This window comes from Lacerta agilis, chromosome 7 (assembly GCF_009819535.1).
Source record: "Lacerta agilis isolate rLacAgi1 chromosome 7, rLacAgi1.pri, whole genome shotgun sequence".
Taxonomy (NCBI): Eukaryota; Metazoa; Chordata; class Lepidosauria; order Squamata; family Lacertidae; genus Lacerta; species Lacerta agilis.
Window position 1 is genome coordinate 73,467,633 of NC_046318.1, and position 25,880 is coordinate 73,493,512.

At 43.4% G+C, this 25,880-nt stretch overlaps 3 protein-coding genes across 16 annotated transcripts in view; 1 reads left to right on the forward strand and 2 right to left on the reverse strand.

Annotated features, from left to right (window-relative positions):
* Nucleotides 1-126: 126 nt before the first annotated feature.
* TATDN1 (TatD DNase domain containing 1) lies at nt 127-13,031 on the reverse strand. 3 transcript variants are annotated; one of them, XM_033155823.1, is made up of 12 exons: nt 12,926-13,031; nt 11,550-11,615; nt 10,068-10,117; nt 9,849-9,912; nt 8,980-9,123; nt 8,850-8,892; nt 6,119-6,204; nt 5,983-6,023; nt 4,878-4,954; nt 3,960-4,030; nt 2,281-2,407; nt 127-301 (listed from the first exon to the last, which is right to left on the reverse strand). In XM_033155823.1, the coding sequence occupies exons 1-12, from the start codon at nt 12,945-12,947 to the stop codon at nt 199-201; spliced, it is 894 nt and encodes a 297-aa protein (XP_033011714.1). In that variant the 5' UTR covers nt 12,948-13,031; the 3' UTR covers nt 127-198. The 3 variants fall into 3 exon arrangements, with proteins under 3 accessions (XP_033011714.1, XP_033011715.1, XP_033011716.1); XM_033155824.1 differs by lacking the exon at nt 12,926-13,031 and adding an exon at nt 11,722-11,789; XM_033155825.1 differs by lacking the exons at nt 8,850-8,892; nt 8,980-9,123; nt 9,849-9,912; ... (1 more) ...; nt 11,550-11,615; nt 12,926-13,031 and adding an exon at nt 7,578-7,641.
* Nucleotides 13,032-13,907: 876 nt separating this feature from the next.
* On the forward strand, nt 13,908-20,085 carry NDUFB9 (NADH:ubiquinone oxidoreductase subunit B9). 2 transcript variants are annotated; one of them, XM_033155827.1, is made up of 5 exons: nt 13,944-14,051; nt 16,463-16,604; nt 17,754-17,946; nt 19,273-19,386; nt 19,845-20,085. In XM_033155827.1, the coding sequence occupies exons 3-5, from the start codon at nt 17,821-17,823 to the stop codon at nt 19,974-19,976; spliced, it is 372 nt and encodes a 123-aa protein (XP_033011718.1). In that variant the 5' UTR covers nt 13,944-14,051; nt 16,463-16,604; nt 17,754-17,820; the 3' UTR covers nt 19,977-20,085. The 2 variants fall into 2 exon arrangements, with proteins under 2 accessions (XP_033011717.1, XP_033011718.1); XM_033155826.1 differs by lacking the exon at nt 16,463-16,604 and having other exon boundaries at nt 13,908-14,051.
* Nucleotides 20,086-21,957: 1,872 nt separating this feature from the next.
* The window catches only part of MTSS1 (MTSS I-BAR domain containing 1), a 140,048-nt gene continuing 136,125 nt past the window's right edge, over nt 21,958-25,880 (reverse strand). For 6 of the 11 annotated variants that reach the window (XM_033155828.1, XM_033155829.1, XM_033155835.1 and 3 more), the window contains 2 exons: nt 25,305-25,476; nt 21,958-24,630 (listed from right to left, as the gene is read on the reverse strand). In XM_033155828.1, the coding sequence (XP_033011719.1) occupies nt 23,945-24,630; nt 25,305-25,476 (858 nt within the window). In that variant the 3' untranslated portion in view covers nt 21,958-23,944. The remainder of the gene's footprint in view (nt 24,631-25,304; nt 25,477-25,880) is intronic. The other 5 variants (XM_033155830.1, XM_033155831.1, XM_033155834.1 and 2 more) reach the window with 1 other exon arrangement.

Sequence of the window (25,880 nt, forward strand, 5' to 3'; positions counted from 1 at the left end):
AAATAAATACTTGGCAAAAAACAACAACCAGGAAAATATTTCACGGGGTGGAGGGTGAAAGCTTTCTACTTATGTGTTTAATCAAACCTTTACAGCATGCCTGTTTCTAAATAATAGTTTCAGATCTGATGCAGAGAAGAGTCAAATCTTTATTACATGGACAGGATTACCAGTTTTTATCATAATACATAAAATGCTTTACATATCTGGAAAGAAGATTTTAATGCTGTTGTTATATGTAGTGTTGGCCAGTTCTAGTGGATCTTCTTCACGTACTGCTGCTAGTATTTCCAGTATTTGGCTAAAACAAAGCAAAAGGGAGGCACCTTATGCAAAATCACATCGCTGTGGTTATGTTCACTGTGAACATTAATTGTTCAAGGGTGGTTAAAGTTTACATAAATAGCATTTAGGATTCCATTTTTTCTATGTCAGACAAAAACACCCAAATAACAGCATATACAAGTTTCAGATAAAGGAAAGTGTGATGCATGTATTCATCTACCTTGAAATTTATAGGGGAAGGCAAATTCCCATCTGCACAGCAATGGTGAAGCAGGTTACACAAGCAGCAACATCTGCTTCCTATGTCTACACCAGTTGTGTGTTGGAATACTAGGCACATTGGTTCATGACCAAGTTAGTCGTGACTATTCCTTTCAAAAGGTCTATGGATAACACTGCATAGAAGGAAATTTTATTGAATTCAATAAGACTTGCTCTGTAGCCAACGTGCACAAGTTTGCAATGTTGAGTTTATTTTATTCTAAAAGTAATGAAGGAAATGCTGCAATCTAAATGCTGAACTGTATGCAATATTGCGGACAGGTAACTCACATCTCAGAACATAAAAAGCTGTCTTTAATCTGGTCAAACTTCGTCCACCTAGATCAGTGCTGTCTCTGTTGACTGGCAGTAGCTCTTCAAGGTTTGGGGGCATTGGCCTTTCTTTAAACCTGCTATGTGATCCTTTTTAACTGGAGGTGCCAGGGATTGAACTTTCGACATTTACTTGTGCCAAGCGTGTGTTCTACCAGAAAACTATAGTCCCTACCATGCTTTATCAGTAAACTGGTGGTTTTAGATTTCATCACAAACGCAAGTTCTGAAATCTGCGTATTTTGGCATTTGAGGCCATTTTCTTCTGTTTGGCACTGACCTTTCAAATGTGGCTTATTTCCAATTTGTGTAGTGTTTCATTTCAGTACTGTTGCTACCTGTAGCTAAAAAGCACCAGTGGTATCTAATAAGTTATATGTAAACATTGCTATAGTAATTCATGAGGGCAAAAAGGCATTGATTTAGACATCTGAAATATAATATGTATTTCCCACCCCCTACTGTATTCTTTCCCCTTTGAGCCTTGCAAAGCAAGTGAGGAGTGAGAGCCCCCCCTTCTCAAAGTGATACAGAGGATGAGGTTGCATTCTTGCTCCCTGTGGTATTATCTCCTGAGTATTCCTTATAGCAATGCACAGAGCTGCTTTTCCTTCAATAGGCACATAGGATGTACTTTGGTATGTATATCCTCTCTCTGGACTGCAGAACCTCAAGAGCACCAGGTGATGACAGTCAACGGGAGAGAGGGCTGTTGCCCTCATGCCCTGCTAGTAACCTTCCCAAAGGCACCTGGCTAGCTATTGCAGAAAACAGAATGCAGACAAGACTGGCTTTCAGTTTCACCCAGCAAAGCAAATCTTAGCTTGCTAATTACTGAAAAATCAGGAGTTTTGACCTGTATGGGAAGCTCAGAGTACATCTAGACAGAACGGTTTGGGGCAACCCAGCCAGATGGGCAGAGTATATTATTATTATTATTATTATTATTATTATTATTATTATTATACATAATTATTGCTGCACCAGCTGCAGGCTCAAACTCCTCTGGCTGCTGGACTAGTTTAGGATCCAGTGGCTCTGTGGTTAGTCTTGCCCCATCCCCATTCCAGGGCCTTAAATCAATTACTGCCAACAGTAGCCTTTTCACAGCTGGTGCTGTTGACAGATGCAGCATGAATTGGCAGAGGGAAATCTCTGCTACATCCCTCAGAACCAGCTGGTTGGTGGTGGTTACAATTGCTCTGCCTGTTAGGTGTCACTCTTTATATGGCATTAAACCCCTTGGGCTCCAGCCCAGCTAAAGGTCAGTCATGATCAAGCCCCTCTGAAAGCCATGGGACATAAATTTCTCATGACTAATTCCACTGGTTTCAGCCAGACTTAGTCATAACTAAATTAAGCTGAATTGGAGCCTTGAAATATATTAAATTATATACTTACATTATATGACAAGGTTCATTTCTGTCCTTCAGGCAGTGTCCTTCTTCCCACTTTTTTTTGGTAGGGAATGTGGTTTTTACATATTTTGAACCAGCGTGGGTATTTTTCACTCCACACCAGGGAGCATCTAGTGTGATTTATAGAACAGTTTAGAATAACATACCGGTGGTTACATAATCTATCAGCTTTCTGTAACTCATAACCACCTCAGCCATTTCTTTTTGTCCATCTTCCCCAATACTTATTTTTTTTTGGGGGGGGTGTTTTATTCTTAACACAGGCTATAAACCAAAGAAAGCAAAGTTGCTGTCAGATCTGTTCTTAACATGTAGTAAAATTATTCCCAGAGATAGGGTCCCACACCAGTATACCACATAATTCCACAACAGAAAGTTGCAATTGACTTTAGTAAGCAATACTTAGGTCTACAGTCTGATTCTTGTGTTAACATAATTCCAAGAGTCTTGCAAGGTGACACTGTTTAAAATGCCAAAGTCAGAATTCCTCATTTGGTTGTAAGAGTTTTGTAAGGGTCCATCTACAAAGACAAATCTCTCAAGCCAGGGTCATTTTAGCTCCCCATGCTTAGCAGTTAGGAAGCTCACTCCTAACCCCAAGCATTTGCTGCCAAGCACCACTGAAGTCAGTTAGGAAGGGTAACTGCTATTAGGCAGGGTTTTCAGGGATATACTGAATTACTGTCAACCCCCCCCCCCATAATGCATTGCAGCTGTGTTCCCAAAGCTATGTGCAAAGCAGATACTTTGGTGCCTGATAATGAGGTGATTTAAGGAAGTCACCAAAGTTTTAGCACAAAGGTGGTCAACCTGATGGGTGGTATTGGTTGCCCTCCCAACTGTTGGAAGCTGCAATTTGGGAAAAAAACCCCACAAGACTGGAGCCTATGTTCTGCCAATTCATGGAGGTGAGTCGGTAACCTTGCTCTTGGCCAAGGGTGCAAATGAGAGGTAGCTGTTCCATCAGACTATGGTGCAAAAATTCACAATTTGTTTCATTTGCTATGGAAGAAAAGAATCGACTATAAGGGTAGGATGTATGCTCTTCCCCTTTGCAACCTGGCAGCAGATCCTGATGTAGATTTTTATCTACCCCCCCCCCCCATTTCTGATGTAGATTTTCACTCACCCCTTATTCCTTGGTTCACCTCAGGTACCAAAATGTCTTGGGTCTGTCCTTGACACAGCCCTTCTAAGGAATGAGGCAAGGCCTTTTCTGCTTAGTCTGATTCTCCCCAAGAACAATATCCTTTCTTACAACTCACTTTGGTGACAATGCATGGCATTTCTAGCATGCTCACTCCCCCTTGTGGATTGGAGGGTATACACAACACTGATAGTGTGGCCAAGAGAGCTGTTAAATATAGAATTTACAGGGAATTTCCCTTTCTTACTGCACTGCTAATGAATTAGGTACCGTGCTATAAAAAGACATTACTCTCTAGGTTAGGAACCTTTTTCTTTTTTTCTAAGCCATGCTTAGTAAGCATGTACCCAGTCAACACTGTTTCCGATCTGGGATATATTTGGGTAGTAATCTTAAAATGGCGCACCGAGATAGAAGATTACAAACAAAATATATCCCAGATCGGAAACAGTTTTGAAAGGGGCATATTGGTGGAAGTAAAATGTTAAATAGTATTAAATAAAACAACAACTTACCTGTTTCTAACATTAATCTTTCACTGGGAATTGACCTCACTGCTTCTAAATTAGCTTCTGTTTTCAAGGAACTGGAAATAATATGAATATGAAAATCACTATGATTTGTTGAAATTCTTTAGTCCACATAGAAGGAAGTTCTCACAAGATTCAAGGAGCAACTTGTCTGCCCAGATCCAAGATGCTGGGCACAATCGCCCCAAAGTTGTGTTTCCAATTTTGTTTGCACCAATGCAGCAAGCAGTTAACTGTTTTCTTAAATCCTGATGGTTGCAGTGAGGATGCTCAATCCAATTATAAGCATGTTTAGTCACTCCTGCCAAATTTAGTCAGGCTTGCTCTCATGTAAGTGCACACAGAATTGCTATCTCTGGCTAAGGCTGAAACTAGAATTACAAGCAGTTGTATGAAACTTCCCTACATTTTTATGATTTATTTATTTGGGAGGACTCTTCACCCATTCCTTCCAGAGGATCCTGTTAATAATTCTTGCCGATTTGTCTTTTCGTTTAAAATGTCCCCCATGCACCCAGCTCACCTCTGCTGGGTGGCAGCTGTTGCTCTAGCTATGCACACAATTCCAAGCCAATGCTAATGGGGACTGAGATTATGGCAATGTCACACAAGAGTGGTTGGTACCTGCATTTATTGTCAGATTCAAATTCAGTAGACAGCCCATTGCAGCACTTAATTATATATAGCCCACCACCCATGTTTGGCAGGTGCTTCATAGGTGGGCTGTTCTTACTGCCTACCTGGGACTGAAGTGTCTGAATTACCTGTGAGGGCACGATACATGGTGGCTGAGGTGCAGTCACCTTGATGAGCCACAAGCTGCACAGGTGTGCTTTAAAGTATTCATCCCAAAATAAAAAGGAATCCTTTCACCTCAGCCATTAGATGTCTAAAATAACTTACCAACCATTTATTCCTATGTAGAGATCTAACTCTATTATAGCTGCTGCCTCCTCTTTGGTGCCATCAAAAGAGTGTACCTGTAAACAAGTAATGATACGCCTTTATCATCTGAAGACGCATTGAGATATTTCTAACTTAAGTATTCAAAGCTTTCCCTTTTCCTGCATTCTTCCAAAGCCAGTTGATCTTTCTGAATAGCATTTGCTAGCCGTGTGCACACAAGCTCTGATAATTTTTGCCACCCAAACTGAGCATGTATGCAGCCCTTAACTGGGGCAGAACCTTCTGTGGACTGGTCTAGAAGTCAGTTAAATCAAAGATCTTTGATTTAATCTGCTCATTAGCAGAAGGCAACGAGACCAGCAGCCCAATTCAAGGAGGCTGAAAGACAGCCCTCCTACCTTGCCTCTTAGCTGCCAGGACAGGCCCATTGCTTGAGTATGTGGTACAGGTCATGCCATTCATCCCCACTGCAGCTGTTTTTGAACTACTACTCCCATCATCCCCAGCTAGCAGGACCAGGGGTCAGGTATGATGGGGGTTGTAGTCCAAAAACAGCTGCAGACCCAAGTTTGGGAAACCCCGCTCTATTTCACAACTATGTCACACAACCACCATTATTCCATCCTGAGATAATGTGAATGCACTGTTCATTTCAAAGGCTGCAAGACTCTGCCCACTTATTTAGGAATAAGCCCCACTGAACTAAATCTGTACAGGTCATTTTGCACACTATGCAGAGGCAAACTTGGGTTTCACACAGTGTACACTCAGCAGGGAGCGGCCCTTCCCTGTTCAATGTGTCTGTAGGAAAAAGGTGACAATCACATTCACAACATTTAAAAAAGGATGTGGAATTCAGAGTAATGAAGTAGAACTAGTCATCTGGTGCACAAAACAAGTCTACCTGTAAATTTCGGACTAGATGCCTACCTTAGTGCTTGCCCACTGGATAATTTTACTGAGGGCAACTAGAAAGCATTGCATGTTTTAGTTTTCAGCTACTTTGAAACACATGAAAAGTGAGATATCTGTTTATAAAATAAACTTGTATCACAAAGAGGTTGATACAAAAAAGAAACACAACTGAACATTGGGCACTTACCACTCCTCCCACACATCTCTCTCTGTTTCGCCTCATTATATCTATGTGAAAGGAGAATATTTTAAATTAAAAAGCCCAAATATTTCTTCATTCAACTAATACATTTTTTAAAAAAGTATTCTTTTGCAAAACCCACCTACAAATTCTGGATGTGAATTCCTACAGTGCAGAAACATCGGTAATTTTGTTTGCTCAGATAAATCGAATTGTTTTTCAAAATACCTGAAAATAAATAAACAGAAATATCCCTAATTTAAGGAAATCTCAGCTATAGATTATCTAAATGGTTCAAGAAGTTAGAAAGAATGGAATTATTGTTATTGTTATTATTTAGGTACAGACATAATCCTGCCAGAAGGAAACACATTTAAGTCCAATTTAGTTCTATGGGAAGGTTAAGCATGTGCTTAACTTTAAACTCAATAGGATTTGAAAATGTTTCATATTGGCCACATCATGCCAGGTTTTGTGTGATTTCTCTTATAAGAAAATGATTCTAGACTGTGTAAAGTAGGAGTGGCTAAGCTTTCGTGGCTTGAAGGCCCCACTGACAATCAGCCACCCATTCAAGGGACACACCAGTGGTGGGTATTGTCAATTTATAAGTGAGTGTACACACACACACACACACAAACACACACACGGACCACATGCACATATATTCATCAGACATGCACATTCACCCCACATACAGCACGTGCACCCAACATATATGAAGGCACAGAGCATTCTCCCAGGCTCACACATGTATACATGCACTCACACTCTTCCCCACAAACTCACCTGGAGATGCAGAGACACAAACCATCATTTCCTGCCTTTCCCACTCGAGTGGCAGGGTGAGGGTGTCTAGCAATGCTGATGTTTAGTGCTAAGATTGGGAGACAAAAGATTCCCCCTCCCTGCTCTTTGGAGAGCATCTCAAGAGGGATCTTTTATCTTAGTGTCAAGTACCACATTGCTAAAACCAGCATGTTCTTCCAAGAGAAGAAGGCAGCATTTCTCTCACCACCTCTGCCCATACCGGCTAGGACTGTGCATTTATAGTGACTCCGTGCAGTGAGGTGGTCTGTAAAGTGGTTTCCTAACGTTACAGCCACAGCACATACGTTTTCAGTAGCTGATAAATCATTAAGGCCAGAAGACTTAAAGAAGGGGGGGTGGGGGGATCTGGGAGCGCCACGCCTGCTTTATAACAGCAGCAAGATTATGTTTCAAAGACATTAGACCAGGATACAGCCTAAGCAAGAAATGGTAAAAAGCCATGCCTTGTATGGATGTTGCCAAGAAAAGCAATTCTGTTAAAATACAGTCGTACCTCAGAAGTCGATCAGAATCCGTTCTGGAAGTCTGTTTGACTTCTGAAACGTTTGGAAACCAAGGTGCAGCCAATCAGAACCCGCGGAACCTGCATCGGACGTTCAGGTTCCAAAGAATGTTCCCAAACCAGAACACTCACTTCTGGGTTTGCCGCACTAGGGAGCCTAAAAGTTCGGCTCGCAAGGTGTATGACTCTACAACCTTACAACAGGAGGCTGTGTTTGCATCGTGTGATGTGCGAGTGTCAGACTGAACATTACACAATCATAGTTTACCTTTGAATTGTGAAAGAATCCTAGCTAACCAACTGTGCTGCCATGACTGATGCTGGGTCTCCCCCTATGCAGAAGAGCATAAATATCACACAGATGATTGTCGGTTGTCAGCATTGTCTTATGAGCTGCCATCAAATACGCAGTGGCAGCAAATACTCGGGATTTTCAGAAACATTTGTGGAACCATTTAGGAAGGACAGCAAAATCATGGAATCATAGAACTGGAGAGTTGGGAGGGACCCCAAGGGTCATCTAGTCCAAACCCCTGCAATGCAGGAAATGGAAGCCTCCATGTCCATGGTAACCAGGTTCTGGGGGCAATTAAGAGATGGCTACCACCATGCTTGTGGATATCCAGAGGCATCTGTTTGGCTGTTGGAATGCTAGATTCAACGTTGTAATCCTGCCAGCCAAACCTCAAATTAAAGTTATTACAGTATTCCATACACCAGAGACTGGGAACCTGGGCCCTCCCAAGCTGTTTCTGCATTACAGATCCCACCATCTTTGACCATGATTAGCCATACTGGCTGAGGCTGATGGGTGTCTGAGTCCAGCAGCAACTGATGGATCATAGCTTCTCCCATCCCTACAATGCACAATAAAAACAACTAGTTTTTATTGGCATGTGTTGTTTCATGTTAAATGCCTTGGCTTTTGTGCCTGGTTCATTCCCTTTCCATTTCACTTCAGTGTTTTTCTGCAGTCAAACTGTTCCCAAGATTAACATTACAGCAACCAGCGCCTTGTGTAGCTATGGCATCCAGTGACCCCTCCACCCAGTGCAGATACCCCAAAAGTGGAATAGGATGCTGCTGTTCGATTTAACTCAGCACTGCAACTTCCCATCCTCTGGTCATCTGGCATGCACAACTTCTACTCGAGAGCTGGTGTTCTGGCCCCTGCCATCATGCTTTATGATGATTTGTGAATATATGGATTGCAAAAACACCACCCATGGAATGAAAGCACTGGCTAGCCACTGCAAGTTCCAATGAATGATGTGGTGGAAGCAATGGGATGGTTCAGCTAGGTGAAGAGGCAGTCAGGCGTCTGGTGTGACCTATAGGCCATTTAGGGAAGAACAGGGAAGTGGTGACTGTTTCTGCTTGGTTATTATATCCATTTGTAGGAGGTGGGGGAGGAAGAGCAACTGTTCCTTGGCTCCCAATGGCTGTCAGTGGGAGAAAAAAAAACTTGATAATAAAAACAACACTCTTAAAAAGTATGAAGGATGCAGTTTCTCTTATGTGTTAAGTAAATCTCTCTTACTTGAGTTGAGTGTCCTTAGTGCAGAATTCTAATCTGTCAAAATCTGGAAGAGAAAATTGACAAACGATTAACTGGTTTTTGAATTGCCAGGAAGGAAACATCACTGCCAAACCACTTGCTTGCTACTTACCCAAGCCGCACTCTCCAATTGCTATGACCTTCCCTTTATTTTTCTCAGCTAGACCTTGTAGCTCTGCTAAGTACTGCTCAGGGTTGCTCTGTTCAAACTCTCCACATCGGGTGGGGTGGCAGCCAACAGTACTATAAAACATGTCTGAAAACAAACAGCATGAACGTGTTGATTATTATTGCCAGAACACTTGTCAAGGTGCAGGGCGCATCGCAGCATAAGCGTTCCAGTCTCCAGCCCCCAAATAACTTGCATCCTAAAGCCTGATGGTGAGCAGATGCAATGGTAACAGAGGCTGAATACAAGCATATGCTGTTACATGTACTTGGGACCTGGGAGTGAAAACTTGCGAACTCAAGAAGCAAGGGCTTCATGGAGCAGGGAGGAACTGCACAGGAGATTTGGAAGACAACGTAAAATTCTGTACAACATCAGTACAAAGCTTTGTATATCTCTACTTTTAAATTTATTTAATCACTTCTGAATCAGGTAATTCCTGTGGTCATGAAACCAGCCTTGGAATGGCACAGTGTCACGTGGGACACACAGCATAGCAGCTAAGATTGTGAGCAGGTGGTTACATACGCTCTGCAAAGACCCCAAAGCAAGCGATTACCTGACTCCTCATCTCCCCTTCTGTGTGTGACTCTATGCAGAGTTCACTTGACAAGACATCAGCCCTAGCAGCAGTGAGTTGGGTCGACACAGCCAACCACCCCAAAGGAATGGTGTGTGAGAAGCATTCCTTTCCTTCTGCTCCTAATTCTTTGGACTGAATTGGTGCATATTGGTTTTGGTCATTTTAAATGTTAAATACAGGATAATTAAAGCATTCGATTGAAAGCTATATAACATAAGGAGACAAATACCATTTGTCTGTGCCAGCTGAAGTGCATCTTTGCTATCTTGCAAACTTCCACCTGTAATCATGAACTGGAATAAAAAAAAGAGAAAGTTTACTTAAGTGCTAGTTTCTAAATGTTAGAATTAATTCATATCTTGAAAAACTCAAGCTATTAAAAGTCAACAGAAACAACTGAAATGTAACACAACACACACTACCCAAAATCTTTGAAGAACAAATGTACCTTTTTAACACCAGTTTTGACTGCTCTAGCCACCACATCCAAGAAGTCATCTACAAAAAGACAGAACTGAAATCGTTAATTTAAAACATCACTATGGCCCAGTCCATTTCTGGAACCTTTAACAGCCTCAGGTGTGCAGCAGCTCCTACATTTCCTTTCCTTTTCCTGCAGCTTTACAGCAGTAATGGTCAATCAAACTGTGCTATCTCCATTAAGCAGCATAGATATCGTTATTGTCTAGGAAGGACTATAGCTCAGATTCTTTGAAGATCATTGAAAGTAATTTCCTACACAAGCAGTACCACACTGCTTGAGGATTGTGATTCATCAAGTTTTCCTTGATAAATATTTCCCCTAGGAACATATTCAACATATATAAGTGATCATCTCCACATGTATGCTCCACCAACTGCCAGAAATTGACTTGTTAATCATCTATGTATCATTAGAGCTTCTTGGTCATGCAGCAAGGCGTTTTTTATCGTTTCCCATCTTCAGTTGAATACTTGTACTCACCATCTGGAGACTTGCTGAAACTCAAGTCTTAGGGTGGCACAATGTGACTAAGACATACTGAGAAAAGACTCACACTGAAGTTAGTCAAACAAGCTTTAGTTTTCAGTGGGTCTACTCTCAGTACAGTGGTACCTCTGGTTACGTACTTAATTCGTTCCGGAGGTCCGTTCTTAACCTGAAGCTGTTCTTAACCTGAAGCACCACTTTAGCTAATGGGATCTCCCGCTGCCGCTGCGCCGCCAGAGCACAATTTCTGTTCCTATCCTGAAGCAAAGTTCTTAACCTGAAGAGTTATTTCTGGGTTAGCGGAGTATGTAACCTGAAGCGTATGTAACCCGAGGTACCACAGTATGATTGACAGATAGCACACTTCAAAGGCACAACACTAAGCATGTTTATTCAAAAATAATGCAGCGTACTCCCAAGAAAGTATTAACAGAATTGCAGCCTTACAGCACAATCCTATGCATCCATGCTTAGAAGAGAGTCCCATTGTGTTAACTGAGGCTTACTCCCAGCTAAGAATGTTAAAGATTGTGGCTTTACAGTGCAATTCTACACGACTACTTAGAAGCCATACTGAACTGAATAGGACTTCCTCCCAAGTAAGATATGAAAAAGATTGTAGCCTTCAGTTAAGGAGTATTCAATTATTACTCAGAGCACACCCATTTAAATTAATAAATTAGTTGTGTTCAATAATTTTAATGGGTGTACTCTGAGTAAAACTGCATTGAATTACTACACTGGTGGGTTTTCTCTCTCAAAATGGATGGGTGGGAAACAAGAGCAAGATGAAAGTCCAGTTTTAATAACTGTTAATAATAATAATGTCACTCTCTGGGAATGGGGGAACCCCAAAAACTGTAACCGGAAAGAAAATGTCCCTTGCAGATGCATACCGTGAATATATGGAGATGTGAGGACCACAGAAAGAGCCATTAAAGAAACAGACAGAATATTTACCTTGATGCTTTTGTGTACCTCTGTATATGCCTTTGAACATAGGATCAGTTAAGTTAACACCGATATCTAGAGAGAAAAAGAAAATAAATTAGTATCCTCAACTTGGGTCATTGTCCATGCTGCCTGGGGATGATGGGAGTTGGAGTCCATCATCACCTGGAAGGCTCTTCACCAGCAGTTTCAAGATGTCAGAAGATCTGATGGGCCCCTGATATGTGATGAAACTATGAATCTATGCTTTGGAAATATACATTGAGAAGAAATCCAACCTGTAAAGCATTACTATCTGTTGATTCCTCTTTCTGAAGCAAGGTAATCTTTCTCACTGGTTGCTGTTAGAGGCTGGAGTCTGTACTAGGAAAGGATCCCTTTAAAAAGCCTGCAAAACCTTTCTTATGCAACGAGGGCTGTCTCGCATGTACCTGCTATGTTTCATTCTGGATTGTTTTATTTTATGTTTTAATGTGTTGTAAGCGCCTTTGAGGTTTTTCTTAAACATAAAAAATGGTATAGAATTAAAATGAAAACAATAATACTAATACATTGGCACATGCATCAGGTGACAGCTTGTATAATCTGCAGTGGTGCAAACACCAAGGCCAGAACTTTCAGGCCACCTCATGTGCAATGCTCTTTCAGTGGAGTCATGTACAGTACACAATGCACCTGCCAAATCATCAAATGACAGGAAGAGTCAAATGCATGCATGCACTAACCCCCAAGAGAAGCCACTAAATGCAGATTTTCATCTGGCAATGGCTGCAGGGGAAGCGCTGCAGGACGTGAGAGAAAGGGTTGGAACTGTCTCCCGTGTCCATCAGTAGCCAAATACAGATTAGATCTCTGCAGAAATCTGACTGCTTGCAGCAAAAACAAAAGGTCTCTTGTGTGCGTTTGTGCGCGCGAGGGAGAGATACAAGCAAAGCAGAGATGGAGCTACCCCGTTACGGTTCCGACTTTGCGCGCCCGGGTACCCAGAAGCAAGCCCCATATAATACAAATAAGAAATGAATGGATGAAATCGACGGGCCTTGCTTCTGAGTAAGCATGCGCAGAACCGGAACTGTGACTTGGGGACTTGCTCCCGAGCCAACGCGCACAGGATCGCCCTGCGCGCACCTGCAACCCCACGCAGGTTCCCCTTATGGGAGCAAGGCTGCGATCCCGAACCTCGCATCTACCAGGGAGCAAGCTCCACTGACAATGACGGGGCTTGCCCCGGAGTAAGCGCGCCTGGGATGGTGCCCGGGGGGGGTCCCTTCGGCTGGTTCCGTAGCCGCCCCCCACCTCAAAAGGCTGCCCCTGAGCGACTAGGCCAGGCGCCCTCTTAGCGGACGCAAAGGAACACCCCCAGTTGCCCAGGCAACCGTCCTCACCAATGAACTTGAAGCGGCTCATGACGACGGCGACTGAGGCCCGCGCGCCTCTCTCTCTCTCTTTCTCTCTCCTCCCATAGAATGCAGAGACGCACTGCCGTCACTTCCGGTTTCCCTTTGAGCGCTACCCGTATGCTGGGTAGGTGCGTAAGAAGGCCGGATGGACCATAGAGGTGGGTGCCGCTCTATCCGCCACTGTTAGAAAGAATCTCTATGGTCCCTTCTCTCTATTCCTTTGGCATCTTCTGTATTATTATCTATCGCATTTACATTATACTGAACATTATATATAATGCAGCATTATATCATTGTTAATTTTCAAAAAAAAATTTTTTTTTAATTATGCTGCATTTGTGGTGTTGTTGCATTATCTCCTAGCATGTTCTCGTTAATTTAATGTTGGTAAACCGCTCCGGGGAATCGCGCGGAGAAGCGGCATGGAAATGTAATAAAGCAAAAAAATCAAACCAACCTTAACTTTATTGATTTAATGTAATTGATTAATTCGTCACATTTGGTGCTACCAATGCACGTGGTTTCCCTCCACCACCCCGCTGCCCCAGTTTTATCCTGGGTGGTGGATAGCAGGGGACTGGCCCCAAGGTCACCCAGGTAGCTCAGTGGTGACATTTTCTAATTCACATCGAGGAGCCACCTTCAAAAGCCCCCAGGGCTGCCTGAAGGGGAGCACCGGCTTTTTGCCAATTGGCCTATGCGTTTGTCTTGATTCCTTATCTCTATCTGCCTTTGACCAATTGACCTGTGTGTTTCTCCAGTTTCATTATCTCTTATCTGCTTTTTGCCAATTAACCTGTGCGTTTCTCTAAATTCCTTATCTCTATCTGCGCCTTCTTCCCCCTCACCTTACCTTTCCCGTCCTATCTCTACATTCTTCTTTCCTATCTCTATATTCCCCACCCTCCCGTCCCTCCGTATCTCTACGGCGGCCCGGATAGGCCGCTTCCTCTGACGTCACCCTCCCATGATCCCCTGCGGCGAGCCCTCCTTGTCAAGGTGAAGAAGCTTGCGGCCCAGCCAAGATGGCGGCGTACCTGACCCACCAGCAGAAAGTGCTGCGTCTCTACAAGCGGGCGCTGCGGCACCTCGAGTCCTGGTGCATCTTCCGGTGAGAGACGGGGGGGAGGGGCTGCTCCCCGTGACCCTCTTCGGGACCCTCCCCTCTCTTTTGCCGCCCTCTCGCGTTATCTGCGGGGGTCGGAGGGAGAAGGAGGGCCTCTGTTCTCCTCCGCGACTGGGCCTCGTTCGGACCTCCTCCGCTTATTCCGACTCTTTCTTGCCTTTCCTCTCGGGGGAGCGGGGGGGGGGGCGTGGAGACGGGCAGCTTCTCTCGTGGTTGCTTTTGTGTCTCTTCCTCACGGCCCTCCCATTTCACCACGATAACAACAACCTGCGAGGCAGGACTTTGTTGTTGTTCAGTCGTTCAGTCGTGTCCGACTCTTCGTGACCCCATGGACCAGAGCACGCCAGGCACGCCTATCCTTCACTGCCTCCCGCAGTTTGGCCAAACTCATGTTAGTAGCTTTGAGAATACTGTCCAACCATCTCATCCTTTGTCGTCCCCTTCTCCTTGTGCCCTCCATCTTTCCCAACATCAGGGTCTTTTCCAGGGAGTCTTCTCTTCTCATGAGGTGGCCAAAGTACTGGAGCCTCAACTTCAGGATCTGTCCTTCTAGTGAGCACTCAGGGCCGATTTCCTTGAGAATGGATAGGTTTGATCTTCTTGCAGTCCATGGGACTCTCAAGAGTCTCCTCCAGCACCATAATTCAAAAGCATCAATTCTTCGGCGATCAGCCTTCTTGATGGTCCAGCTCTCTTGATGGATCACTGCCCCCTTCATGGATCACTGCCTTGTCGTGGCGAAGGGGCTTGAATTACTCAGGGAAGCTATGAGCTATGCCGTGCAGGGCCACCCAAGATGGACAGGTCATAGTGGAGTGTTTGGACCAAACGTGATCCACCTGGAGGAGGAACTGGCAACCCACTCCAGTATCCCTGCCAAGAAAACTCCATGGACAAAGACAACAGGCGAGGCAGGACAAGAAGGGGAAAAGGGAGCCCCGTTGAACCAAAAAAAGCGGGGGGGGGAGAGCATAGTAAGTCTGGTCTGCTTAATCCAGGCACCCCCAAACTTGGCCCTCCAGATGTTTTGGGACTACAACTCCCATCATCCCATCTGAAGGGCCGAGTTTGGGGGTGCCTGCCTTAATCTAAAACTAAGCAGACCCACTGACTGTGGTCCTCGAAACTTTTTTCTCAGAACCATTCTTTCAGAATAAAAGATTTCCCGCGCCACACCAGATTTTTAATTCATGAGAAATGCCTTGGAAAATGGTGAATATTGTTTTTATGTAGCGGATGGATGAAGAATTGGAAATTCTTTACTCTCCGATTTTTTTTATTTTTCATATAACAGTTGGAAGGGACCCAAGGGTCGTCTAGTCCAACCTTTATTTTTTTATTGTATCTATATGAATGTCTTGGTTTGGTAAAAAAGGAAAAATATATCAAGTTTTGTATTTCCCCCCTATAAACCTTAATAAATTTTAAATTTATTTTCCTCATAAACCTTAATAAATTTATTTTTTTTTAAAAGGAAAACAAAAAGAAACAACTCCTAGCCGTGCTTGATTTATAACATAGAACACAACTACTTTACAATATGGTAATAGGACATCCAGAAAGTATAAAATGCAGCTACATAAGAACATGAATCATTCCCAAGATATAATATTGTTCTTGAATCTTGCTGCCACACTTGGCACTGTCTCCTGCCACACCAGGGTGGCATGTCTCACCTTTTGATAACCACTGTACTGTAATAGCAAGATCAAAATTAAAAAGGGATCTTCATTGTTCCAAATTTTATTTGTATGCTGCCTTTCCACAGTTCAAACCATGCCAGAGGTGGCTTATATCATGAAAAAATGCATAACTACAACATACAAAAGTCATTCTAAGCAATAAATAAAACATGGAAATATACACAACCAAACTGGACAATTTTTAGACAATCCTAATCAAGGTATTGCCTTTCTGTGGATCCTTTTAGGAAAGCTAGGCTTAGAGATGGTGATTGGCCCAAGGTCACTGTGAGCTTCATAGCTAATAGGATGTTGACCCTGGGGCTGACTAGCTGTAGTCCAACGCTCTAACTTGCCAATTATACTTTTTACTGTTGTGTTTCATATAGAAACATGTTGCATTTGCCAACATCCCTTGTATGTCAAGCTTTCTGACATGGCAAAAAATTCCTTTTAATCTTTCTGGTACTAATATTCCCCCACTCCCTTCTCTTTCTTTTCTCCTTACCCATTTTGTGATTTTTCTGCTATTTGTTGATGTTTGCTGGTGGGTGGGCTGAAGGGATCAGGTGAGGTTTGAGCATTTCCCTGAAATCATTTTAACAAGGGTTAAGTTGAGCTCATTGGTCTTGTTGTCGCTATTTCGGATGGTCTTTGCTCCCGTGTTAATTATTGTTTACCCTTTGCTGTGCTTCCTGACCACCTATTTCTCAGGAGCACCTATGTATTTAAAGTAAAGGGCTGAGCAGTGAGGTGACCAGGTTGCAGATGCTACCGTAAAGCAGACTGGAAAGAGCTGCAAAAGAATCGCTCCAGACTGGGTGAATGGGCAACAAAATGACAAATGAGGTTGAAAGTAAGTTTCAAGTGATATACGTGGGGACAAATCAATCATACCTTCACACGTAGACAAATGAGGAAATTAGACCTTGGGAAGTGTTGCGTAGCTCAGTGAAAATGTCAAGCTACTGTGTGGCACCTTTGTAAAAAAAGGACCAGTTCTATTCTAGGGGTTGTTAGGAAAGGGATTAAAAATAAAACTGCCAAGATTGTAAAGCTGTCATTCAAATCTATGGTGTGAACACAGTTGTATACAGTTCTGCTCTCTATCTCAAAATTGGTATTGTAGAGCTGAAAAAGGTGCCGAAGGGGACAACCAGAATACTATGGGGTTACATTCCCTTCTATACAGGGAATATTTAGGTCTTCAGCAGTGTCTAGCACTCACACTTGTGCTTAAAATGGCTATAAATCCCCTCACCGCCATGCACAGCTGTATTTAAGAGCCAAAATAACAACCAAATAGTTAATCAACTAGTTAGAATCTTAGATAACGTTTAGGGCTTTATGCCTAAAATTCTAATTTTGTGAAACATTATCCACACACTAGATCCCTCTAGTGGCCATTCCATAGAAATGGTTCTATTACTACAGTCTTAAGTAGAATTCTTATCTAGTGTGCAGTACAGTATTAGGAAAATTGGGTAAAATTTGCAGTTGTGGATTTTACAAGGTGTCATATGAACATGGTGCCCCATGACATTTTATCCATGGAGTAATCTATGTGTAGCTATCTAATAGTGTGTTATCTCTCAGTGACTGCAGAATGGTACAAACAGGGCTACTTCTGTCACTACAGCAGTTACACACCTTTGCAGTTTACATTATAAAACACATTACAAATAACAGTTGTTAAAATGGTGATAAAATAATAAAAGTGACATTAAAATATAGCAACATCAGCAGAGAAAGCTATTGTTAAAACAGCGCCATAAAATTACCAAAATGCAGACTGGATTTTTAAAAATGGTTCATAAAATAATAATAACCATGGTTAGCTCTAAAAAGGGGGAAGGGATTTGTGTTTGAGAAGGGGAAAGGAGCAGAGGAGCCCTCTCTAGTAACTGTGATTGTGAGATCAGGCAGCATTATATCTTCATTGGCCTATATCCGGGACCTGTAATTTCATGATGGTTATCTTTTTTCTTTTTCCTTGCATTCTCAGGGACCGGTATCGATTCTTCGCCTGCCTGCTGAGAGCACGGTTTGATGAACATAAGGATGAAAAAGATATGGTGAAAGCAACCAAGTTGTTGATGGCTGCTGAAGAAGAATTTTGGGAAAATAAACACCCTGAGCCTTACACCTTTCCTGATGCTCCAGGAGGCACATGTTATGAGAGATACGAGTGCTACAGGGTCAGTACATTACAAGGCAACTTGTGACTAACCTCCGTAATGCGGTGCAAACACCACTGTGCACATGCTTGGGATAGTTATCATAGTTTCAACACAGAGTATTGATTAGTACAATAAGTACACTAAATTGGTGGTGGTGGGGGCAACCCTTTGAGCAGTCAGAAGGGAAAAAGAAAGGGTTGATGTGTTTTCTTTTCCCAAAGAAAATGAAATGGTTATGTCCAAGGAGTATTCTTCAGACATGGGAAAATATAAGTGAGAAAAGTATCGGGTCTTGGGCATAATGAGGTAGAGAGACCAAATTTATGCTAGAACGTAGAAGTTGTCTTCCAAAAAGGTATTAGCAAAAGGGGGAAGCTGTGTGCCTCCTAAAAGCAAGAAGATGGATGCACTGAGCAGCGCTGCTTCTGCCATTATACAAATACGTGCTGCATTGATCCTACTGTCACTCTCATCCATGCTGAAGAGGAGTACATGTTGGGGGATTGGATGTGCATCCTTTAAATAGCTTACTATCTCCTTCAGAAGCAGCAGAAGAATCATATTACAGTATCCAAAAGATCCATAATCTTAATGGGCGGGAGTGATTTGCTGGTCACTGGAACCCTACATATCAGGAAGACAGTGCATGCCCAAATGGCTCCTGGCAACCAACCATTCATTTGGAAAGTGAAGTAGTTCTGCCCGTACCTCTGCCAAATGTGTTCAATGGTGAAATTTCTTCTTTTCTAGTAGCTGCTCAGTATGCTGCCATAGGAGCCCATGAGGAAATGTATAATATTTTTCATTGGGTATGTGAAGCTGTCTTGTAGTCAGATGTGGACCTGTCCTGTGTCTTACCAGCCATGCTGCTTGCTCCAACATGGAGATGGTTGGGATTGAACAGGGACCTTTTGCATACAAAGCAAGCGCTTGCACTGAGCTCTGGCAAGTTATGGCCTCTTCCCTCTTCGTTTAGGCTCATTGGGAGTCTTTTGGGAGGTGGATGGATGATATTTATTCTATTGGCTCTCCTGACTATAGTCCAGTATTTTATTGTAGGATCTTCTGACTGAAGAGTAGTTGCGTGGCACAAGTTGACTCATAGAAAAGAAGCCCCACAACGGGGTGCACGCCTTGTAATTCTTTCTTCTCTGTTTGATTTAAACTGCACCTTGAAGCAATTCAAGCCTAAAAAATGCTAGGTCTTTATTAAACTAGCCTCTTAAACAAAGGAACACATTGAAGCCTTACAGGAAAAACATTGTGCCTTCAAAGAGACAAGCAATCTTTGCCTGCATTGTTATTGCAATATTTTAAGTTATGATCTGGTTTCCAATTTGACAGGCACCCGAATGGTTCCTAGATTTATGGCACCCTTCAGAGAAGGCAATGTATCCTGATTACTTTGCCAAGAGAGAACAGTGGAAGAAGCTGAGGATGGAAAGCTGGGAGAAAGAGGTTGGTCTTGCTTCTTCTCTACGTGTACTGCAGTGTAGATTTGTGTGTGTTGAAAGACAAAAGAAATGGCAGTCGCATATATTTAGACATTATGCTTGTTTCCTAAACAACCTGTCTTCAAACATCATCATTACCATGAGGCCTAGATATCTCATTATCATCTTTCAAAGCTCATTCTCACTTTGCAAATGCACAGCACTGCATTTCAGTGGCATGTTGCCCATCCCGAACTAAGTAGCTAATCTGGATAGCTTCTCCTCTCCCCGGTCAGGATATCAGTTAGTACTTCCCTCTTATCTTGGCATGGTTTCTGATACATGTTCAGTCAAGCAGGACACAAGCATGCGTTGCTATAGTCTCCTGTGGAAATGTATGGGTACCAAGGTTGAAGCGGGCAACTCTATAAATAAACGCTTGGAGATGCACTTTGTGGTTACTGACTTGGTTTCACTCTCTAGGTTCAGCAGCTTCAGGAAGAAACCCCAGCAGATGGGCCCAAGACGGAAGCCCTGCCTCCAGCACGGAAGGAGGGACACCTGCCTCCCCTGTGGTGGCAGATTGTCACTAGGCCACGGGCACGTCCAATATAAAAACACTTGTGCAAAAACACTTCTCTAAGAGGTGATTAAGCCCTACCAGTAAGAATGTCTGCATGCATTACTGTGGTACATGTACCCAATAAAATAAAGTTCAGTGTCAGTGGTGTTTGTGTAAACATCCAAGTGTGGACTATGGTAGCACCTCATCTGCCTCAGTATGTTGTTTTAGTATGTCAGTATATGCAGGGAGAAGAGCAGCTCTTTAATTATGGAGCCCCCTACCTGGAACTGTTTCTAATGTGTTCCTCTTATGCTGCTTCCAGAAGTTGAGCAGATTAACGCTAGGGCGAGTTTGAATTGCATAGTTGGCATGACAACACATCACACACAAGTTTCTCCCAAAGTAGGGACACCAGCTATGTATTCTTGGGAGTCCTTATCCTCCGGATATGGGTGGGGAGCGACGAGTGTGTTGGCACTCTGCCCTTCTTAAGCAGACTGGTTCTCTGTATAGGTTGGGAATTGCCTTATGGGAGTAGCAGTGTGAATATGAAATGCAACAGACCTGGGCCATGGACTGCCACTCGATATTATTGCTATAAAGGAGGGTTGGTGAACCTTTGTCTTTCCAGAGGATGTTGCAGCAGCCATCAGCCTCAGCTGCTATGGCAAATGATAATGGAAGCTATAGGACCACATCATCTGGAGTTTCCCCAATCCTTGTTCCAGAGCAAACAGCCTCTACATACCATGCCCAGGTCACCTCCAGAATTCAGACTGTTTTTACATACCGGTAATCCAATAGCCATTTCACACTAAACCTATGAGGAGAAAGCTTTCAACATATGCAGCCCTTGTTGATGAAGGTAAGCTTATTGTAATAGGGTTGTATCCAACGAAGTCATCCTATTAGCACAATGATTTCCTACAATCAGGTGGGGAAGGTAGGCTAGGGGAGAAAGAGGATGTCTTGATGCGCAAGCCTAAATTCTTGTACTGGGAACTTTTATTTGCTACAGCCCATATTTTCTTCAATCATCAAGCTGTGCAATTGGACTCTTTATAACCAAGTATAGCGAGATGCAGCTATGTTATACAGAACTTTGTACTGGGAAGTCCACAAGATGTGGGTCGCACTGTTTTGTTAGCTGCCTTGGGAAGGCAGGCCCAGTTTATACTTTTTATACACCAGCATATTACATAGCAAAGCCTTTTATTGAAATGGGGGTCATGGAGTAAGATTAGGCAACTAAAATATGAAGAGGTTTATTAGCAGGTCTTTATTTATAATATAGGCTGAAGCAATCATTACAATGTAGAAGGGTAACACAGTTAACAGCAATTTTTTATTTATAGCAATTCAGAACAAAAATGCATGAGGGGAGAGGTCAACTCTCAGTACAAACTAGCAACTAAACCACAATAACTTACCATTAGAAACATCTTTTTATTTAAAAAACGGTGACACTGCTTTTACAATAGGCAAGGAACACACACAATTTTTTTTAAACCCAACAGAATGATTCAAAGTGGTTTGTTACACCCTAAACATTGAATTTTGGCAACAGTTTTGATAAGAAAATTTTAAACCAAGAGTAAATCCTAGTGTTTAAAGAACTAAAGAGGAGCTGCACTTGAGTACAGCTGGATTAAAAAAAAAAAGTTTTGTATGCATACCTTTTGGATCCAATCCATCAGGAATTTCTCCTGCCCAAGCCCCACAGAAACTATAGGGAAATATACAAGAGCACTGCTGAGCCCTTGTGAAATGCCAGCTGATTTCAACATGAAGCTTGCCAGGAGATGATCTTGCATCCATTTTAGTCCAATTATTGTTTTCCCCGCCCTACCTTAGTTTAGTGAAGGGGAAAAGATCTTGAAGCATCATTTGCAGAACGCATCCGCTATTTCATCAAGATTGGGTGGGTGGGCTTATTATACCAGAGGCACTACTTGTTTTAATGTATGTTTCGAAGTAATAAGGAGCTTGTTTTTCATCAAAGGAGAGCTTTATCAATTAAAGATCATGCTTTTTTTTGTTTTTGTTTTTGTTTTGCTTCTGAAGCCATAACTTTAAAAAGTGTTAAGCAACCACAGCAGTGTAAATGTATATAGAACACAGTGACTATAACAGTTTTACAATACGTCTCACATCCAATGCAGTTATGTATTTAAAGCATAAGAGGTTATGTAGGCAAGATGGCAGCCAATAGGAGTCTCAAGAATGTCCGTGGAGGAGGAGATGTGTGAGCATATGCCCAAATGATCTCCCACTGTAGGGGCTACTTCTCTGCAACCACCAACACGCAGGTCTGTTGATCCATTAATTCCGCTTGCATTGCCCATATAGAGATAAGGCAGACGGTATTCATTTAGACTGCAGAATGCTTTAAAAGAAAAAGACAACCCACAGAACTGCAGGACACCCGTGGTGCACGAGTAATGCACATTTTCTACCGACCCCATGAAATGGATTATAATCACAGCAATTTTCATGTTAAGAAAAGAGAAGGAAAAAAAACCCCATCTATAAATTTATTAACAGCTTTCCTAAAATTCGTTGCTAAGAAGTCTCTTTTAAAAAAAGGTCAACACCCCCCCGTAACCCCTGTAATAAATAAAAAGCAAAGCTGTGTGCCCGTTCCCTCCCGCATTCCCCCAAAGCTTTTAGCATTTATGAAAAAGCCAACCCAAAATGTCACTTAAGAGAAGGAAAAACAGGCCCCTTACAATAAACGTTTCTCATTTCATCAGAATTCTCAGCTGGTTCCCCATCAGATCAAGTTGTTTCCTCAAAATTGGTGGGGTGTTTGCTGTCTGTTTGTTTGTTTGTTAAGCTGCCCAGCCTGCTGAGCATAGCCAGTTTGTTGAGAAGTTTTTAACTAAGAACTCCCTGGTAAATCTCCCCACCACAACCCTTTTCAAGTCTACACACTTCTTTCTCTCCACTTCTTCGTTACTGTCCCTTAACAAAAGGGGGGGGGGGAACAAATGAGACAATGTGAAGGGAGAAAACAAATAAAGTTCTTAAGTCCAACCTGGCTTAAGATGGCATGACTTGACAAAAGATGCTGCTTGTACAGTCCTGAAGACAAAGGTGGGGTGGAATAATACAAATTATTATTATTAGAAGGAACAGTCCACAGAGGCTCTTCTTAGGCAGGAGGTCTTGTGGAGCCTTGACAAATTTTAATGGGAGAGGCTAAACACAGGAGGATGTTCCTAGTGTAAAGCGCCCATATACTTCCTACATAAACAAACACTGCAATCCATTATGGCTTATTCGGACGCATGTATCTTGAAGCTACCGCTAAGCTACTTTTGTGCAACAGTAAAGTCCCTCCCCTTTTCCTATCCCCTAAAGACTAACCAATTACAGGCTCTCCCCCCTCTCTCTTCCACTATATATTGCTTTAATCAATCAGCTGCTGTTTCCTGCCTTTCAAACATAAAAAAACCAAGTCACTGTACTTCAGCGAGGACCTGTTTCTTGCCATGTCCTTTGTACGTTAAAAAATAAAAGCTGGTTTTCGCACCCTTCTCATGACAAGGTGTTTTGCAAATAAAAAATAAAAAAAATTCCCGGGGAGAGCAAGAATGTATTACTACAACTCTCTCCTTGCCAAAGTTTAAGCTACTTGATCTTCGTACGCATGTAAAACGTTTTTTTCCTTTTGTTTTTGTACAAAGTGTTTATAAAAAAAAGTTACACAGGATTTGGCACCATCGGGGAGAAAAATTAAAAGGGAAACTCAGGTTAAAAATGTGCAGGAAAAAAAATAATCAGCAGTATTTACAAAAAAAAATAAAAATCAGAAAGAGGCTGTGCCTTAAGCGTTTTAGTTTGCAGGTTCCCTCCCTCCTCCCACCCCCGCTGCCCTTCATTTTAAAGAACGTTTCCAGCTGTTTTGCTAATGAGCATCCTGCAAATTCTGATTGTACAGTGGAATGGACAGACAGACGGTTTCATCAGGTAGTTCAGTCTCTGTGAAGCTGGTCAACTGGCGGTGGTCCAGCGTCTAGGAAATGCGGGGCGCCGAGCGGTCATTTGTGGTGGTCTTCTTCAGCTTCACACCCCGGCGAATCGCATTCAGCATGTCTTCGCCTTGCGGGGCCTCCCCGAGATTCTGGTCCCCCAACTGAGGCACCGGCTGGCATGGGGGAGCAGTCATGCTGGGGCTCTCCCTTTCGCCGGCCTCTCCTTCCCTTTCCCCGGCTGCCTGTCTCTGCTCCTCTCCGGCGCTCGGCTTCTGGCTCACAGCGGGAGGGTTGGTGGATGCCTGACCGCTCCACGGCAAGGATGCACCGACTCCAACTGGGTTGCCACCTCCGGCCTCTGGACTTTGCTCAGGGCTTTCTTCAGCCCCACTTGGCACACTCGGCAGCCCCCCCGGCATGTCTGGGACGGTTGGCGTCTTGACCGGAATCACGGGAGTCTTGATGGGTATTGGCCCTGCCCCTATGGTCCCACGCCGGACCGTCGGTTTGGTGGAAGGGGTCCGTCGGATGGTCGCCACGCCAGGAGTAACTAGCACAGGCCCAAGGGTGGTTGGGAGGCCTGCGGTGGACGCAGGGCGCTTGGCGTGAAACATGCGGCGGTACGATTGACTGATGTCGCTGTTTCTCGGAATAGTCGAAGACTTGTCGAATTCCTGCTGCTCCGGCTCTTGGTCCCCGCTGACGGAGAAATAGTCATAGTCCGAAACTGCGGGTGGAAAAAGGCAAGTCAGGAAACTACTGCTGTTCATATCAGACTGCTGCGACCTTTTATTTCACTGCTGCTAAGTGCAGCAGGATGAGCAAAATTTACATAGGAGGCTTAGTTTTGTCAAAATTAGAGTACAGTGGTAGCTTGGTTGTCAAGCTTAATCTATTCCAGGAGTCCGTTCGACTCCCAGAACTGTTTGAAAACCAAGGCGCAGCTTCCAATTGGCTGCAGGAGCTTCCTGCAGTCAAGTGGAAGCCGCGTTGGAAGTTCGGCTTCCAAAAAACGTTCGCAAACTGGAACACTTACTTCCAGGTTTGCAGCATTCAGGAGCCAAGCCATTCAAGAACCAAGGTACCACTGCATACATTTCCAGAGTTAATGCTAAATACATTACTCCTGGCAAATGTGCCACCATAGCCGCTGGAGGCACATGAAATTTTGTGTCCTGGGCTTTTTAGACTCTTCTACCTATGTCCTTTCTGAAACCAAAGGGACATATTGGTTGTCAGATGTGAAATAACGATGTTCTTTTCAGCTCTCCTTACTACCATCTCTTCAACGCATGATGAGCCTTTGCAAAATGCAGAAAGTCTGCAGCATGCGGAAGGCTTGAGGGGTGGAGCAACTTTCTTGGCTTGGCAGTTCCAAAGAAGCAAAAGATGGACACGCACATTGCTTACCTTGCGAGGGGATGGTGTCCTCTGAGCAGCAAGGTGTGGTCGTTTGGGTGCTGTAGCCGCTGGAACACTGCAGGGAATCCCGGCTGCTCCTCTGGGTGTCCAGCTGCAATCCTCGAGTCAGAGCCAGAGCCAGCTCTTCGCAGGCCTCCATCTCCTCTCCTTGCTAAAAAGGCAACAGAGGCATCTTGTTAGGATTGCAGAACAGGGATAGCTAGGATGATCCCCCAGGGCCTCTTGCTGTGACAACCCTTTCTGCAACCCCTTCCGCACAAAGCAGATTATTACAAAATTATTCCGGTTAGATGATTAGACCAACCAAAACGTCACAAAGTAAGTGTTCAAGCTCTGCAAGTAAGCGCAACAGTAAGAGCTGTCCCGACAGTGGAGTGGACTCTCTCAGGAGGATGTGGGCTTTCCTTCCTTCGTTTTAGAGGTTGGATGGCCATCTGTCATGGATGCTTTAGCAGAGATTCCAACATTGCAGGAGGCTGGAATAGATGACCCTTGGGTCCCTTCCAACTCTATGATTCTATGATAAGCAGCAGATGTCTGTGCAACTTAGTTGGG